Below are 13,975 nucleotides of genomic sequence, written 5' to 3' on the forward strand. Positions count from 1 at the left end.
TTACTATCTGACAAATTATTCAGTCTCTTTGTTTGAGTTTCCTCATCTGTAATAAAATTGGGATAACTACTATAGACTTATAGGATTTAGCATAGTAAATGGAAGTACACACTAAAAGTGTGTGTGTGTGTGAGAGAGAGAGAAAGACAGAGAGAGTGGCTAATGAGCAGATTGGGTACATGATGGCATTTAGGTGTGGAATATTCTTGCGGAGCTTTCCTGTACATCTAGAGTTTGTGAGAGGCCAGAGCTGGAGACAGATATAGGGAAACCATGGCTGTAGATTTGATCAGGGAGAAAGAGACTGTAGTGGGAGTGTCGAAGGCCAAGGACAGAACCTTAGGACTGTTTCTGTAACAGAAGGAGGAAGTAGATTTGGTAAAGGAAGCTGAATTGAATAGGCCGTGAAATAGGGAGGAGAACCAGCAGAGTGTTGAGTTATGGCCACTAAAGAAACAAAAGTTCTAAGAAGCAGAAAAGTGGTTAATGACATTAGATACTACAGAAAAATTAGTGGTAAGAAGGTACCCTTGAATTTAATAATTAGGCACTGTAGCAGTGGGAATAGTTTTTTAGTATTAAATGATGATGGTAATATATCAATTATGTATTTGTGTTAAAGGGGAAATAAAAAAGAAAGTATGCTACAGAATTTTTGTCCAAGGAACTTGTCTAGCTTTAGACAGAGATAGATAGAAGGGAATAGAATAATGACAGATGTAGAAAAAGATGTATGAATGGCTTTCAGAAAACTTGGGTGCTGCTCGGAAGAACTACGTAAATAAGATTTCCAGTGTGGCCTTTTAAGACATTTTGCAGTTACATTCAGTATTACACATTTATTTATGTTTTTTGGAACTGAAGGTAGAGTGGGCCTCTAACTCTTGACATTTTGGTTTTTTTCATCACTAAAATGTTCATAGTGGACTTGAAAGTGACCTTGTCCTGATTTAAGAATTAGAAATTATTAAGGAGGCTTACTTTATTCCTCGAGGTAAGCAGAACTTGCTTGATGTGGGGGACTTGTCATGGGCTTCAAATTGTCACTGAGTACCGCTGGCAAGGGAGCCATTAGCATTGGCTTCTCAACCATTCTGCCTCAGAAACTTGAAAGATTTCTGCTCCAGGTGCCTAAAGAATGGGACTCTTATGGGCCTATGATGTACACTACGACTCTGTCCTTCCTGTAGCCCAGAGTTCCGCCCCAGACACTTCAGCATGCTTACCTTCATCTTTGCAGGCTGACACAAAACAAGTTAATCTATTTTGAGAAGAGAATAGCCTCTTTGATTGTCAGAATAGCCAGGCAGCACTTTGTCACGTTATTGTTTGGATTTACTCTCCTTTCAGGGATTTAACTGCCTTATATTTCTTCTCCTTAGAAGTATAAATAGCTGGATCCAGTGATACACACCTACACCCCAGTATTTGGGAGGCAGAGCAGGAGGACTGTGAATTTGAGACCAGCTTGGGCTATATAACAAGACTGCTCAAAAAAAAAAAAAAAAAAAAAAAAAAGGTTGAATTACACTTAGTTGTATAGATTATTCCTCAGTGGCCATGAGTCCTCCTATGCAGGAAGAAGGTGTCAGTGGAGCAGAGCACTTGAAGGTACTGTGTCTGGCTGCTGAACCAGCCTCCTGAGCTTTCACACATGGACTTATGCTTACTGAGATCTTGCACCTGGCCTTGGACTAAGCACTGCAAAACCAGGGTCACACTGTATTAGGGAAAGCATGGCCTGTTAGATTTTGCTTCCTTTCTAAAGAGCTTAATAGCATTTTAAAAAAACTATATTTGAACTAGTTTCAGGCTTAAAGATTTTGTTTTTATTTTATTGCAATTTTTTTTATTAAGATATATTTGTTATGGGGGTGGTTCATAGTGACCATTCCGATTAGGCTTGTATTGTACATTGGTTAGACCCCCCCATTGTCTCTCCCCATCAACCCCCTCCCCACCCCACTTAAAGCAATTGCAAGAGGTTTCTTTGTTCTATTTATAATAACTATATGAAGTACATCAACCATATACCCTCAACTTAATCTCCTTCATTCACCCTGCCCCCCTTTAGTGTACCTATTTTACAGTCCTGTCTTTCATTATTAATATTTAAGTTGATGTTCAAAGGGGTTTCTCAGTGTATCCCCACTGTGAGTGTACTTTACTTTGGTCCATTCAACGACTTCCATTGCTCTCTCCCTTACCTGTTTACCTCCCACCCCTCATTTTTTCACAGCCTTCAGTGCATATCCTTGTATTCTCTGCCTTCACAGATGTTATATTTTATTAGATCACTGATGCTAGACTTAAAGATTTTAATAAAATTTAATATGAAAACATTTAAAAAACAAATTTTGAAATATAATGTCTTAATTTGTCATGGGTTTATACCTGGGCTTAATTTGTAATTCTGTCAACAGTTTTTAGTCCAAGTTTAAAGTAATTTTTATATGTCTAGTAATCCACCTATCATAATGATCATTTTCACTTTAAGCCTAGCGTGTGCCTAAAGTGTTTTTTAAGAAAGATTTTTCTCCAAGTTCAGTAAATACTGTTTAAAACAGTAGCAGTTGTGTGAATAATGTAAGTGGTACACAGAATAAATTCCCATTTTATTCAGTTTCCCGTTACCCAGAAAGTAGTGACAAGAATGTTAAATAATTACTTAAATTACTTACATGGTGAAGTGAAGATATTTCTGTCATACAGAGGGCAAGAAGTAATGTGTCTCATTTTAGTGGGTTCCGCAATTTGCTTCCGTTGAAATTCCTGGAAATGTGTGTCTGAAAAGTATAGTTTTTACTTAGTATTCATTTCCCATGGAACCAAGACAAAACAGGATGTCTCTGTGGTGGACTTATTTGGAAGAATTTCCTTGATGCAATGAGAAATTAAGCTTGAAATAGTTTTAATAGGCCCTAAATGAAATTAAAACCTGAATTGTTAAGTCAGTAAATTCCCCTTTTAAAAATTTTATTTATTCATTTTAAATAAACGCCCCTTTAAGTGATTACAGAGAAAGAACTTTTGATAGAATAAATTTTTGAGGCAAAGGCCTAGAAAATGACATGCTGCTTGAAAGTTTATTCTTTGTTATTTTTGGTGAAACTTGCTTAGAAGGAGGAAGTAAGCTGCTTCCTGAAACTGAATGAGCGCTCAGAATTGATGCAGGCCACTGGAGACTAACACGGCAGCATGTGACGTATTATTTACTATAACTGAATAGTGGAGAATGGGAATGTCTCTCTTTGGCCCAATATAAAGAATCAAAAGGCCCTAAAGTTATTTGGTTATGTGTCTGATTGTGTTAATAAATCTAGATAAAATAAATAAGTAAATCTAGATTAGTTGTCTGGCACAGTCACTGGGGCTGATGAGCAGGTGGGTGCTGAGGCTGATGACAGCCTTAAGGGTTTGGGGGCACCTTCAGGAATGTTCAGGATAAACCTGGGAGGCTGCCTCCAGAGTCGAGTTGGCTACTGATAGGCACTTTCTCAATTCCAAACATGACGTATCACCTGATACGGAAGAGGAAACGGAAGCTGTAGTGTGAGGGGCTGGACTTCATTCACAGTAGTACACGGGGCAGAGCTAAGGCTGTTTCCTGACATACATGGATAGTCATGGACTGCACCACCGTCACGCCCACTTGTAGTTCCTCATCCTGTACATATATGGCCGTATATGTGTGTTTCCTTTGGCCTTACTGCTAAAACTTCCAGTTGTTCCTGTGTTCCCTTTACCCCCAGTTACAATAGAAAGCTTGACCCTTCTTTTTGTGGCATCTTGGGAGCTTGAACTTCTGTACATGTTAATGCCACTAAGTTATTACTATTATTATTATTTTGTGGTACTGGGATTGAACTCAGGGCCTCACGCTTGGTAGGCAGGTGCTCTACCACTTGAGCCACTCCACCAGCCCTTTTTGTGTTGGGTATTTTCAAGATAGGGTCTCAGAACTATTTGCCCAGGCTGGCTCTGAACCATGATCCTCCTGATCTCAGCCTCCTAAGTAGCTGGGATTTCAGCCATGAGCCACTGATGCCAGGTTGCCACTAAGTTATTTTACCTTGAGAAATTATTTATCTTAATGTCTTTAAAATTTTTTTTGGCAATACTGAGGATTGAACTCAAGGCCTTGCACTTGTTAGGCAAGCACTGTACCACTTGAGCCCCCCAGACCTTTTGCGTTTAGTTTGTTTTTCAGACAGGGTCTCCTGCTTTTTCCAAGGCCTGCTTTGGATCATAATCCTCCTACCTCCACTTCATGAATACTTGGGATCACAGGTATGCACCACCATGCCCAGTTTGTTTTTGAGATAGCTGCCCGGACTGGTCTCCAATTACAGTCTTCCTATTTCCACCTTTGTAGCTAGGATTGCAGAAGTACACCACCATACTTGGCCTTAATGTCTTTTGAATTTTTCTTTTTTTTTCTCTCTTTAATGTCTTCTTGACTTTAATCTTTTTCTTTCCCTTATCTTTTCTGTCCCTTTCTTCCCTTTCCCTTTCTTCTCAACCGTTGTGTCTTTCCCTCTTTCACTGAGTCTATTCCTGTTCTTCTCTATTTAAGAGCCAAGAAATACTTAATGTCTGATAGGCCTGACAATAGGTGATGTGTCTTCAATAGGAGAAGGAAAAGACCCAAGCATGCTTTTCTCCAACAAGTAAACATTTGTTGAATACCTACCTTGTGCTATTTTAAGATTTAAGATAATTTTTGTCCTAAAGGAGTTTATGTCTCATTGAATTAAATCAATAGAACTCTGGATTTTTTTAAACTTGTGATACTTTGTGAATGTTAATTTCATTACATGTATGTATTTCCATTTTTTTGTCAAAATCTGTCACTTCACAGATATAACCAAACTAATGGAAATGGAAAGAAAGAAAAATTTAACTCACAATCCTATTTGTAACAGGTAAAACCTACTCTTTCTGTGTTTTGACACATACTTGTCAAAATTTTTACATAATCTTTATGGAGTAGAAATCATAGGTAAATTTAATTTTGCATTCTTCCTTTTGTTATTTCATAAATGCTTTCTTAAATGTAATTTTAAGTGACTGAATAATATTCCACTCGGTGCCGAGGGATGGCAACAGCTCTATGCTGTAGACCAAAGATAGAGCAAATTTGCAGTTTCATATGATGAGTACTGTTAGGCCCATTTCATAGAGGAGACAGTTGGGGCTTAGCTTTAGTTCATTTTGGCTTAGCAGACATTAGTCAAGCTCTGCTGTATTCTAGGTACATGTTGAACTCTGGGAGTTCAAAAGTGAATGCAGGCATGGTCCCTCATACATGGAATTCAGAAAATGGTGGAAAAGCATATGAGAAAAGAGAATTTCAATGCCGTATACTAAGTGCAGGGACATGGAAGAGAATGTTGGACCTGACCTAAGGTTGGCCAGAGCAGGTTTGCTGGAGCATTGCTTCTCAAACTTCAGTGTTCATGTGCTGGCATCTGGGGTCCTTGTTAAAATGCAAGTTCTGCTGGGTGCTGGTGGCTCATGCCTGTAATCCTAGCTACTTTAGAGGCTGGGATCTGGAGGATCAAAGTTCAAGGCCAACCCAGGCAAATAGTTTATGAGACCCCTATCGCCATAACATAACCAGAGCAAAATGGACTGGAGGTGTGGCTCAAGTGGTAGAGCATCTGCTTTGCAAGTGTAAAGCCCTGAGTTTAACCCAGTCCCACACACACACACAAAAAAACAAAACCAAAAAAACAAAACCCAAAATGCAGTTTCTGATTTGGATTCTTCATTTCTAACAGACTTACAGGTGATGCCAATGCATATATCTCACTTTGAGTAGGAATATTCTAGAGGGTACAGAACTTAAATAAATACCAGTCAACTAGGTAGAGAGATGGGAAAAGATATTCTAGACAGATTGGTAGAATGCAGGTATGTTAACTAGATAAACTATTTACAATCTGTGCAGGTGGCAGCTAAACCAGTTTATTCTTGTACAGCCCATACATTAAGAGTAGTTTTTGCATTTCTAAAGTATTTTTTAAAAAAACAAAGTATAACATGTGCTAGAGATGGACAAAGCCCAAATACTTTCATTTCAGCCCATTGTAGCAAAAGTGTGCAAGCCCTGATCTGAGATTTCGGTGGCAAGGTGGGCATAGTGGAAGACACAGTAGAGGAAATAGGCTAGGGGGTGCCTCTATGTCACCTAGAGGCACAGAGCAGCATGGCCTCTCTCTTTGAGGTGAGATGGAGCCAGGGAAAGATTTAGAGGGAAGTAACAGGCTTAGGGTTTTGTTTTAGAAAACCTCCTTTGGCAGAAGATAGATAAAAGGGGGCAGTGCTGGAGGCAAGGATACCTAGTAGGAGGCCTGAAGCAAGGAGGAGGAGAGATTTGAGAATTGTCTGGGACAAAGTCTTTTCTTTTGATTTCAACCCGTAGGATGATAAGTAAGCATTTTATATCATGACTCAGCACACACAAAAACTTGTCACAGGATAGTATTTGTCTTTAAAATTTTTTATTAACATAAATTAATTGTACAAAATGGTTTCATTGTGATATTTACAAAATGCATATAATGTACTTTGATCAAATTCACCCATCTATGTTACTCTTCCTTAACCACCCTCCCTTAGTATTTGTCTTCATTGTGGTTGAACCCAAATGTTTTCATTTCGTCTTGAAAAATACTGGTTACTACCAAGTTGATTTCATAGTGGGCATAATCCACAGTTTGAAAAACACTGGCTTAGGGAAGTCGCATCAGCAGGGTTTCAACCCTGATTTGAAGTAAAGGGCAGGGAACAAGAGTCCTGGCAGGGGTGAGTGTGAAAGATGTGGCTCGCAACTGAAATCAGTTGGAAGCAATTGGAAGGGAGCGATGGTTTTTAAAAATTTTCAGATCTGCTTCATTTGAGAGCACTGTAGGACAGACATACAGGTTTTCCAGAAGATAAGAGATACCAACTTCTCATTCAGTATTATTGCCTCATTGTTTTGCTTAACTGCTATTGTTTTCTCTCTTTTTAAATTGTTGTTTTGTGTGGGGGTACATTGTGGCATTTACTATAGTTCTTACAATGTATCAAATACATCATACTCAATTCACCCCCTTCACTGTTCTCAATTTATCCCCTCCTCCCCCCCATTCCTGAAATTGTTTCAACAGGTATCACTTTTTCATTTACATACATGTGTACACCCTCCCACACCCTTTCCCACCTCCTCTGCCCTCCCACTGGTATCAACGCTCCCCCCCCCCCCCGTTTCGCCCTTCTGTTCTCCAATTTTGTATAAGGAAAAAAAAATGACATTTTTTGCTTATTTAAGCTGTAACTGCTGATATTTTAATAGCAATATTTTTTACTATCCACAAAGGTATGATGTTTTAGGATTTATAAGCTTTTTTACAGCTCAGGCTGGGAATTCAACCATTCTTTACAACATTGTTAGTACTCCAGCATGAGTCAAGCAATTGGTTTACATGGGAAATCTGTAAATTGGGGAATAACTTATATATTCTACTTCGACATGCTTACGTAATTTAGTACGTACATGTTATATGTCTGATATATATATATATATATATATATATATATATATATATATATATATGTCTGATATACTGAAATACCTATCCAAAAGAGAGTAAATAAGATCAAATAATATAGTTGTATGTTTGCAATTTGCTTTCATTTTGTATACAAATATATTATTTGAGGGTTATTGGTTTTTGATTCCTTTACTTATTGTAGGCTAATATATTTTATCCATACCCCTCTTCCCAATAATAGGAGTTCCTTTAAAGAAATGCTCTTTTGGAACTGTGAAGAATATTTCCTAAGTTGACCATATCAGTGTAAAAAGTGATAAAAAGTTTTTTGAACCATGAAATAATTAAAAATTTTTTTATACAGATTGAATACCTGCTTAAGAAACTTACAGAAGCTATGGGAGGAGGTTGGCAGCAAGAACAGTTTGAACATTACAAAATCAACTTTGATGACAGTAAAGATGGCCTGTCTGTGTGGGAACTTATTGAGCTTATTGGAAATGGACAGTTTAGTAAAGGCATGGATCGTCAGACGGTATCTATGGCAATTAATGAAGTCTTTAATGAGCTTATATTAGATGTGTTGAAACAGGTAAGAGTACTGTAACACTGTATTTTTCCTCACTTTTAGAATTTGGTATGTTTAAAATATAACATGTATTTACTATAAAGATGGTATAAGTCACTTACTTATAACTCCTTAGAACAAGAATAAAGAATAGGTTTGTTATTTTTCCAGTCTTGTAATTTTTTTCCTCCCACAGTGCTAGAGATTGAACCAGGCCTCATGCATACGAGGCAAGTGCCGTACTCTTGAGCCACACCCCCAGCCCTGGTAGTTTTGAGGTATAGCTAAGAATTCAGAAGTTAACTATTTCTTTTTTTTTGGAGTTTACAATTTTTTATTTTTATATGAAAACTAGTATAGTGACATCTGCCAATTTTTAGACGATAGATTCAGTCATATTTTGTACATAGCAGGTTACTTTGACAAATATTTTCCCATGGTTCTATTTCACATTCTTAGAGAGGCCTGAGTTTAACTGCTTGAACTGAAAAAAAATACTAAAACAAAAAACTTTTTAGAAGTATTAATAATTTTTTGAAAGTGTTATAAAATGACTTGGGAAATTGTTTTGATCTGTGCTGTACAGAGAAGTTACTATTTCAGTGGAACTGTTTAAATACTGCATTTCCAAGCCAGGTATGGTGGTTCACACCTGTGATCCTAATTACCCATGAGGCTGAGATCAAAGGATTTCATTTCAAGGCCAGGTAGGGCAAAAAGTTAGTGAGACCCCATTTCAACCAATAAAAAGCAGGATATGGTGGCATGTGCCTGTCATCACAGCTACATGGGATGTGTAAACAGGAGGACTGCAGGTTAGCCGCTGCATAAAAGTGAGACCCTGTTGGGAAAAATACCTAAAGCAAAATGGCCCTGAGTTCAAACCAGTACCACTGAAAACCAGTACCATTCCTAAACTGTTTTTAAAAAGTACCTTAATCTGGAAAGTACCTGGGTCATATTGTTCAGTGAAAACAGGTTGCAGAGGAGTGGGTATCTTGTAACCCCTTTCATTGTGATTTTTGTGTGTAGACCTGTCTGGAAGGATAGTTACCAAAATGTTCAATGATAGCCTCCTGACTCTGGAATTTTGGTGAATTTTATTTTCTTCTGTATTATTAGACTTTTTGTGTGATTTTATATTATTTTTACAAAATTAGAAAAATACTTATAGAAAAAGATACTTCTGTGTAGTAAAGTTGCCTTATTAGACTGATATCTTTGTTTTCTGAGGACCTTAGCACAGTATCTGATATGTGTAGGCAAGCTTAATGCTTGTTAGATAGAAGTTATATACATTTTAGTGGGTCTTTCAAACATCTTACATTATTATATTGAATAATAACTCATTTTGCATTTCCTTAATTTGCTTCTTTTTTTGTTCAGTAGATGATATCGTTGTTTTTTTCCTTCTGAAGGAGTCCAGCAATAAACATTGAGGCTTAACTTGTATAGGTTTTTGGTATATGACATCATCTCTATTTGAGGAAGACTTCTAGGCTCATTAGGATGGCAGGACATAGAACTACAGATGAGTTGCATTATGACATAGCTTTAGTTTAAATGTTCAAGAATTAAGAAACTGGATGAGTTATGTGAGTAGAACTTAGAATAATAATCTGATGAAATTTATAGCCAAATTATTACGTATTTATTTATTTACTTAATTATTTTTGAGACAGGGTCTCACCGTATAGCCCAGACTGGTCTTAAATTCTCGAGCCTTCTGCCTCACTCTCCTGAGTGCTGGGATTATAGGCATGCTGCACTGTGCCTAGCTTAATAGCATACATTTTAGGCTGGTAAGTGGGAAGGAAGCCCAGGGCTTAGAGTGTGAGTTTAGAAGCCCATACCTAACAACACTCCTCTTCTCTTCTGCTTGTCCAGAACAGGATTTATCTTCCAGAATACTGAGAGGTCAGGTAGAAAGGTAGGTTGCTACCAGTGGGTAGAAATCCCTGAGTATTTGGTTTAGAAGATAAACCTGGTCAAGTTGAAGCCTTTTAACATTTTTATTGATTGAGATTTTAATTTACTAAGACTCACTATTAGGGGGTCTTTCTAAAAAATGAAATAGATCCAGGTGCAGTGGTTCACACCTATAATCCTAGCTGTTTGGGAGACTGAAATCAGGAGGATTGAGGTTTGAGGCCAGTCCGGACAAATAGTTTTTGAGTCTCCATCTCCAAAATAAGCAGAGCAAAATGGACTGGAGGTGTGGCTCAAGCAGTAGCATGCCTGCTTTGCAAGCATGAAGCCCTGAGTTCACCAAATACATCATCCAATATATGTCTAGTTCTATTCCACCTGCCTTTGTGCCTCTTCTGTATTATTGTTATTACTATTTTTTTGTTGTTATTTTTTTGGTGGAACTAGGGTTTGAACTCCATGCCTCATGCTTGTGAGACAGGCACTTTACCACTTGAGCCATTCTGTCAGCCCACTATTTCTGTTATTACTAGTATTATTTAGTTTTTTGAGTCAGGGTCTGACTATGAAGCTTAAGCTGACCTTGAACTCACCATCCTCCTGTCTCAACCTCCTGAGTGCTTGCAGCACCATGCTTAGTTTTCCTGTATTATTTTGAAGCAAAATCCCAGACATTTCATTTTACCAGTAAATATTTCAATAGATAAAGAAAAGATAGATAAAGAATAGGTAACTCAAAAGATAAAGCATTTAGAAAATTCATAGTGTTATTAACATCAAGGGTTATCTGTCATTTGGATGGGTTTGTCTCTGAAATGTCTGAAATTATATGCAAACCTTTGTCTGCATGTGTTTGTATGAATTTGGTTAAACTCCCCTGGCCTTCATAGATTCTCAAAGGGCCCATGATCCACAGAGGAACAGTATCACATAATGGAGTAGGCAAAACTATTAAGGAAGAAATATTCTTACAAATAAAAGCATAAACATTTACATCAGATTTAATCTTTTGTAGGGTTACATGATGAAAAAAGGCCATCGACGGAAAAACTGGACTGAACGCTGGTTTGTACTAAAACCTAACGTAATTTATTATTATGTGAGTGAGGATCTGAAAGATAAGAAGGGAGACATTCTCTTGGATGAAAACTGCTGTGTAGAGGTAAGTCTACTACTCCTGCCTTGCATGCTTACACGCTGCTGCCCCCTACTGCTGAGGGAGTTTCGTCTCGCACTTCTAGACTCTTGAGCCTTGAATGATCCCCAAATTTACAATTCCAAAATCATGTAGGCATACATGGTTTCTGAACCAAAAATTAAAGGTAGCTGACTTCTTTTCTTTTTGGTGTGACTGTGGTTTGAACTCACGGCTTCACACTTGCAAAGCAGGTGCTCTACCTCTTGAGCCACACCTCCAGTCCAAAAATTTTTTTTCTAATGTGAATTTATCTTCTGTCTTATACTTGTGAACAAAGTATAGGGATTAAATCTAATTTACTTGTACATTTAAGGAGTCATTTATTGAACAAAATGGATTCATAAAAAATGAAACAAAATGTTCAGTAAGACATATTTAAAATCATAAATATCCTGAAAGATCTGAGGCTTTTGTTTTGTTTTGTTTTTGAGCCAGGATTTCACTTTGTAGCCCAGGCTGGCCTCAAACTATAGTTCTCCTTCCTTAGCTTCCTGAGTGCTGGGATTACAGGCGTGCACCAACCACCATACCTGGTATAAGTTCTGGGGCACTTGAGTACAGTAAAGGAAAGAGGACTGGGCATTATATTTGAGCACTTTGAGTGGCTTTTTTGTTTATAGCTACTAGTTCTGTAAAGAAATGTTCTCAAGAACATAAAGTTTGAGCTTTTGATTTTTTTTTTTTTCTTGTGGTTCTGGGGATCAAAGCCATGGGCTTGTGCATGCTGGAAATCGTCTACCACTGACCTGCATCCCCAGCCTGAGTGTTTTGAGGTTTTGATTTGTATATGAACTGCCACTATGTCGGTATTTGTTGAAAAACATTTAAAATACCTGAGTGCTCACTCATAAATTATAGTGCATTTGGACGAATGAAATAGAATAGATACAGCAATGTTTTGGGTTAGGCAGTGCCCATAAAGGAGTCTTCTTAGAGTCACCTACACAAAGACTCATAAGGGTCCCATGGGCCATGCCAAGAAAATTCTATTCATAGGTCTATAAGGTAGAACCCACAGGTGGCCAGAAAGAGCATCTGAGGTGTGAGGAGAAGTGGTCACACCAGGCAGAGGGCAGAATCACCATGGCTTAGAAGCTTTGTGTGTCATTGGCTCTTGTCACACTTCCGTGAGTGTACCTTCCAGGCTTGCTACAAGGGGCACGCCCAAGTGCAAGAATTGCTGCACTCAAGAAAGCCCAGGTTCCCACTGGTGTTTGTCACTGTCCTGGTACAGACGTGGTGTACCACTCAGGAGTCATTGCTACCTTTAGTTATACTGCTGGTAAACCAGTAATTTATATTCATACATTTTTTTTTTTTTTAACTGATGCTGAGTTTCAGTCAGATTTGTGTAAAGTAATAAGCCAGGCCTGGTGGCACATGTTTGTAATCTTAGTACTCATGAGGCTGAGGCAAGAGGATTACAAGGCTGAGGCCAGCCTGGGCTGCCTCATGAGACTGTGTCTGTAAAAAACAAAAAGCAAACAGAGTAAGAATTTACAGAACTAATTGTGCTTTCTGTTTTAGCCTCTGCCTGACAAAGATGGAAAGAAATGCCTTTTTCTAATAAAATGTTTCGATAAGACCTTTGAAATCAGTGCTTCAGATAAGAAGAAAAAGCAAGAGTGGATTCAGGGTAAGGCAGTTTCCATTATTTGCCATGATGAAATTTGAGAGCTCTGACTTTCTATTTCTGAAGCTCATTAAAGATGCTAAAGCATTGTTTCCTTACTGTTCTTGTTAGTTCCAAACGTGACAGAGTAGCTGAAAGAAAAAAAAGTTAAGCTGAGCTTTCAGTTTTTTCATCAGTTAATTTGAATAATGAACTTATAGGGAAATTGCAAGTAGGAGTTTTTAGGTTTTATTTATGCTTACTATTTAAAGAATATAGAATTTCCTTTTTAAAATATATTTGGGGTTTTTAAAGATTTTTTTGGGGGGTGGGAAACTGGGGTTTGAACTCAGTTTCACACTTGCAAAGAAGGTGCTCTACTGCTTGAGCCACACCTCCAGCCCATGGAATTTCCCTTTTTAAGGAATATAAGAATGTTGAAGTGACTATCTTGTTGAGTTTCAGGTAGTGTGTAAAACAGAAGAGGGATTATGCAGTAGTTTTTTTCTTTTTTTTATTCATATGTGCATACAAGGCTTAGGTCATTTCTCCCCCCTGCCCCCACCCCCTTCCTTACCACCCACTCCGCCCCGTCCCTCTCCCCCCTACCCCCTCAATACCCAGCAGAAACTATTTTGCCCTTATTTCTAATTTTGTTGTAGAGAGAGTATAAGCCATAATAGGAAGGAACAAGGGTTTTTGCTGGTTGAGATAAGGATAGCTATACAGGGAGTTGACTCACATTAGTTTCCTGTGCATGTGTGTTACCTTCTAGGTTAATTCTTTTTGATCTCACCTTTTCTCTAGTTCCTGGTCCCCTTTTCCTATTGGCCTCAGTTGCTTTTAAGGTATCTGCTTTAATTTCTCTGTGTTAAGGGCAACAAATGCTAACTAATTTTTTAGGTGTCTTACCTATCCTCACCCCTCCCTGTGTGCTCTCGCTTTTATCATGTGCTCAAAGTCCAATCCGCTTGTTGTGTTTGCCCTTGATCTAATGTCCACATATGAGGGAGAACATACGATTTTTGGTCTTTTGGGCCAGGCTAACCTCACTCAGAATGATGTTCTCCAATTCCATCCATTTACCAGCAAATGATAACATTTCGTTCTTCTTCTTGGCTGCACAA

General features: G+C 38.1%; 1 protein-coding gene across 3 annotated transcripts in view; it reads left to right on the forward strand.

Moving 5' to 3' along the window:
• Window positions 1–13,975, forward strand: part of Swap70 (switching B cell complex subunit SWAP70) — an 82,212-nt gene that overhangs the window by 40,715 nt on the left and 27,522 nt on the right. For all 3 annotated transcript variants that reach the window (XM_074041137.1, XM_074041139.1, XM_074041140.1), the window contains 3 exons: window positions 7,906–8,133; window positions 11,054–11,200; window positions 12,764–12,872. In XM_074041137.1, coding sequence (XP_073897238.1) covers window positions 7,906–8,133; window positions 11,054–11,200; window positions 12,764–12,872 — 484 coding nt within the window. The remainder of the gene's footprint in view (window positions 1–7,905; window positions 8,134–11,053; window positions 11,201–12,763; window positions 12,873–13,975) is intronic.

The sequence above is a fragment of the Castor canadensis genome, chromosome 1, assembly GCF_047511655.1.
Source record: "Castor canadensis chromosome 1, mCasCan1.hap1v2, whole genome shotgun sequence".
Taxonomy (NCBI): domain Eukaryota; kingdom Metazoa; phylum Chordata; class Mammalia; order Rodentia; family Castoridae; genus Castor; species Castor canadensis.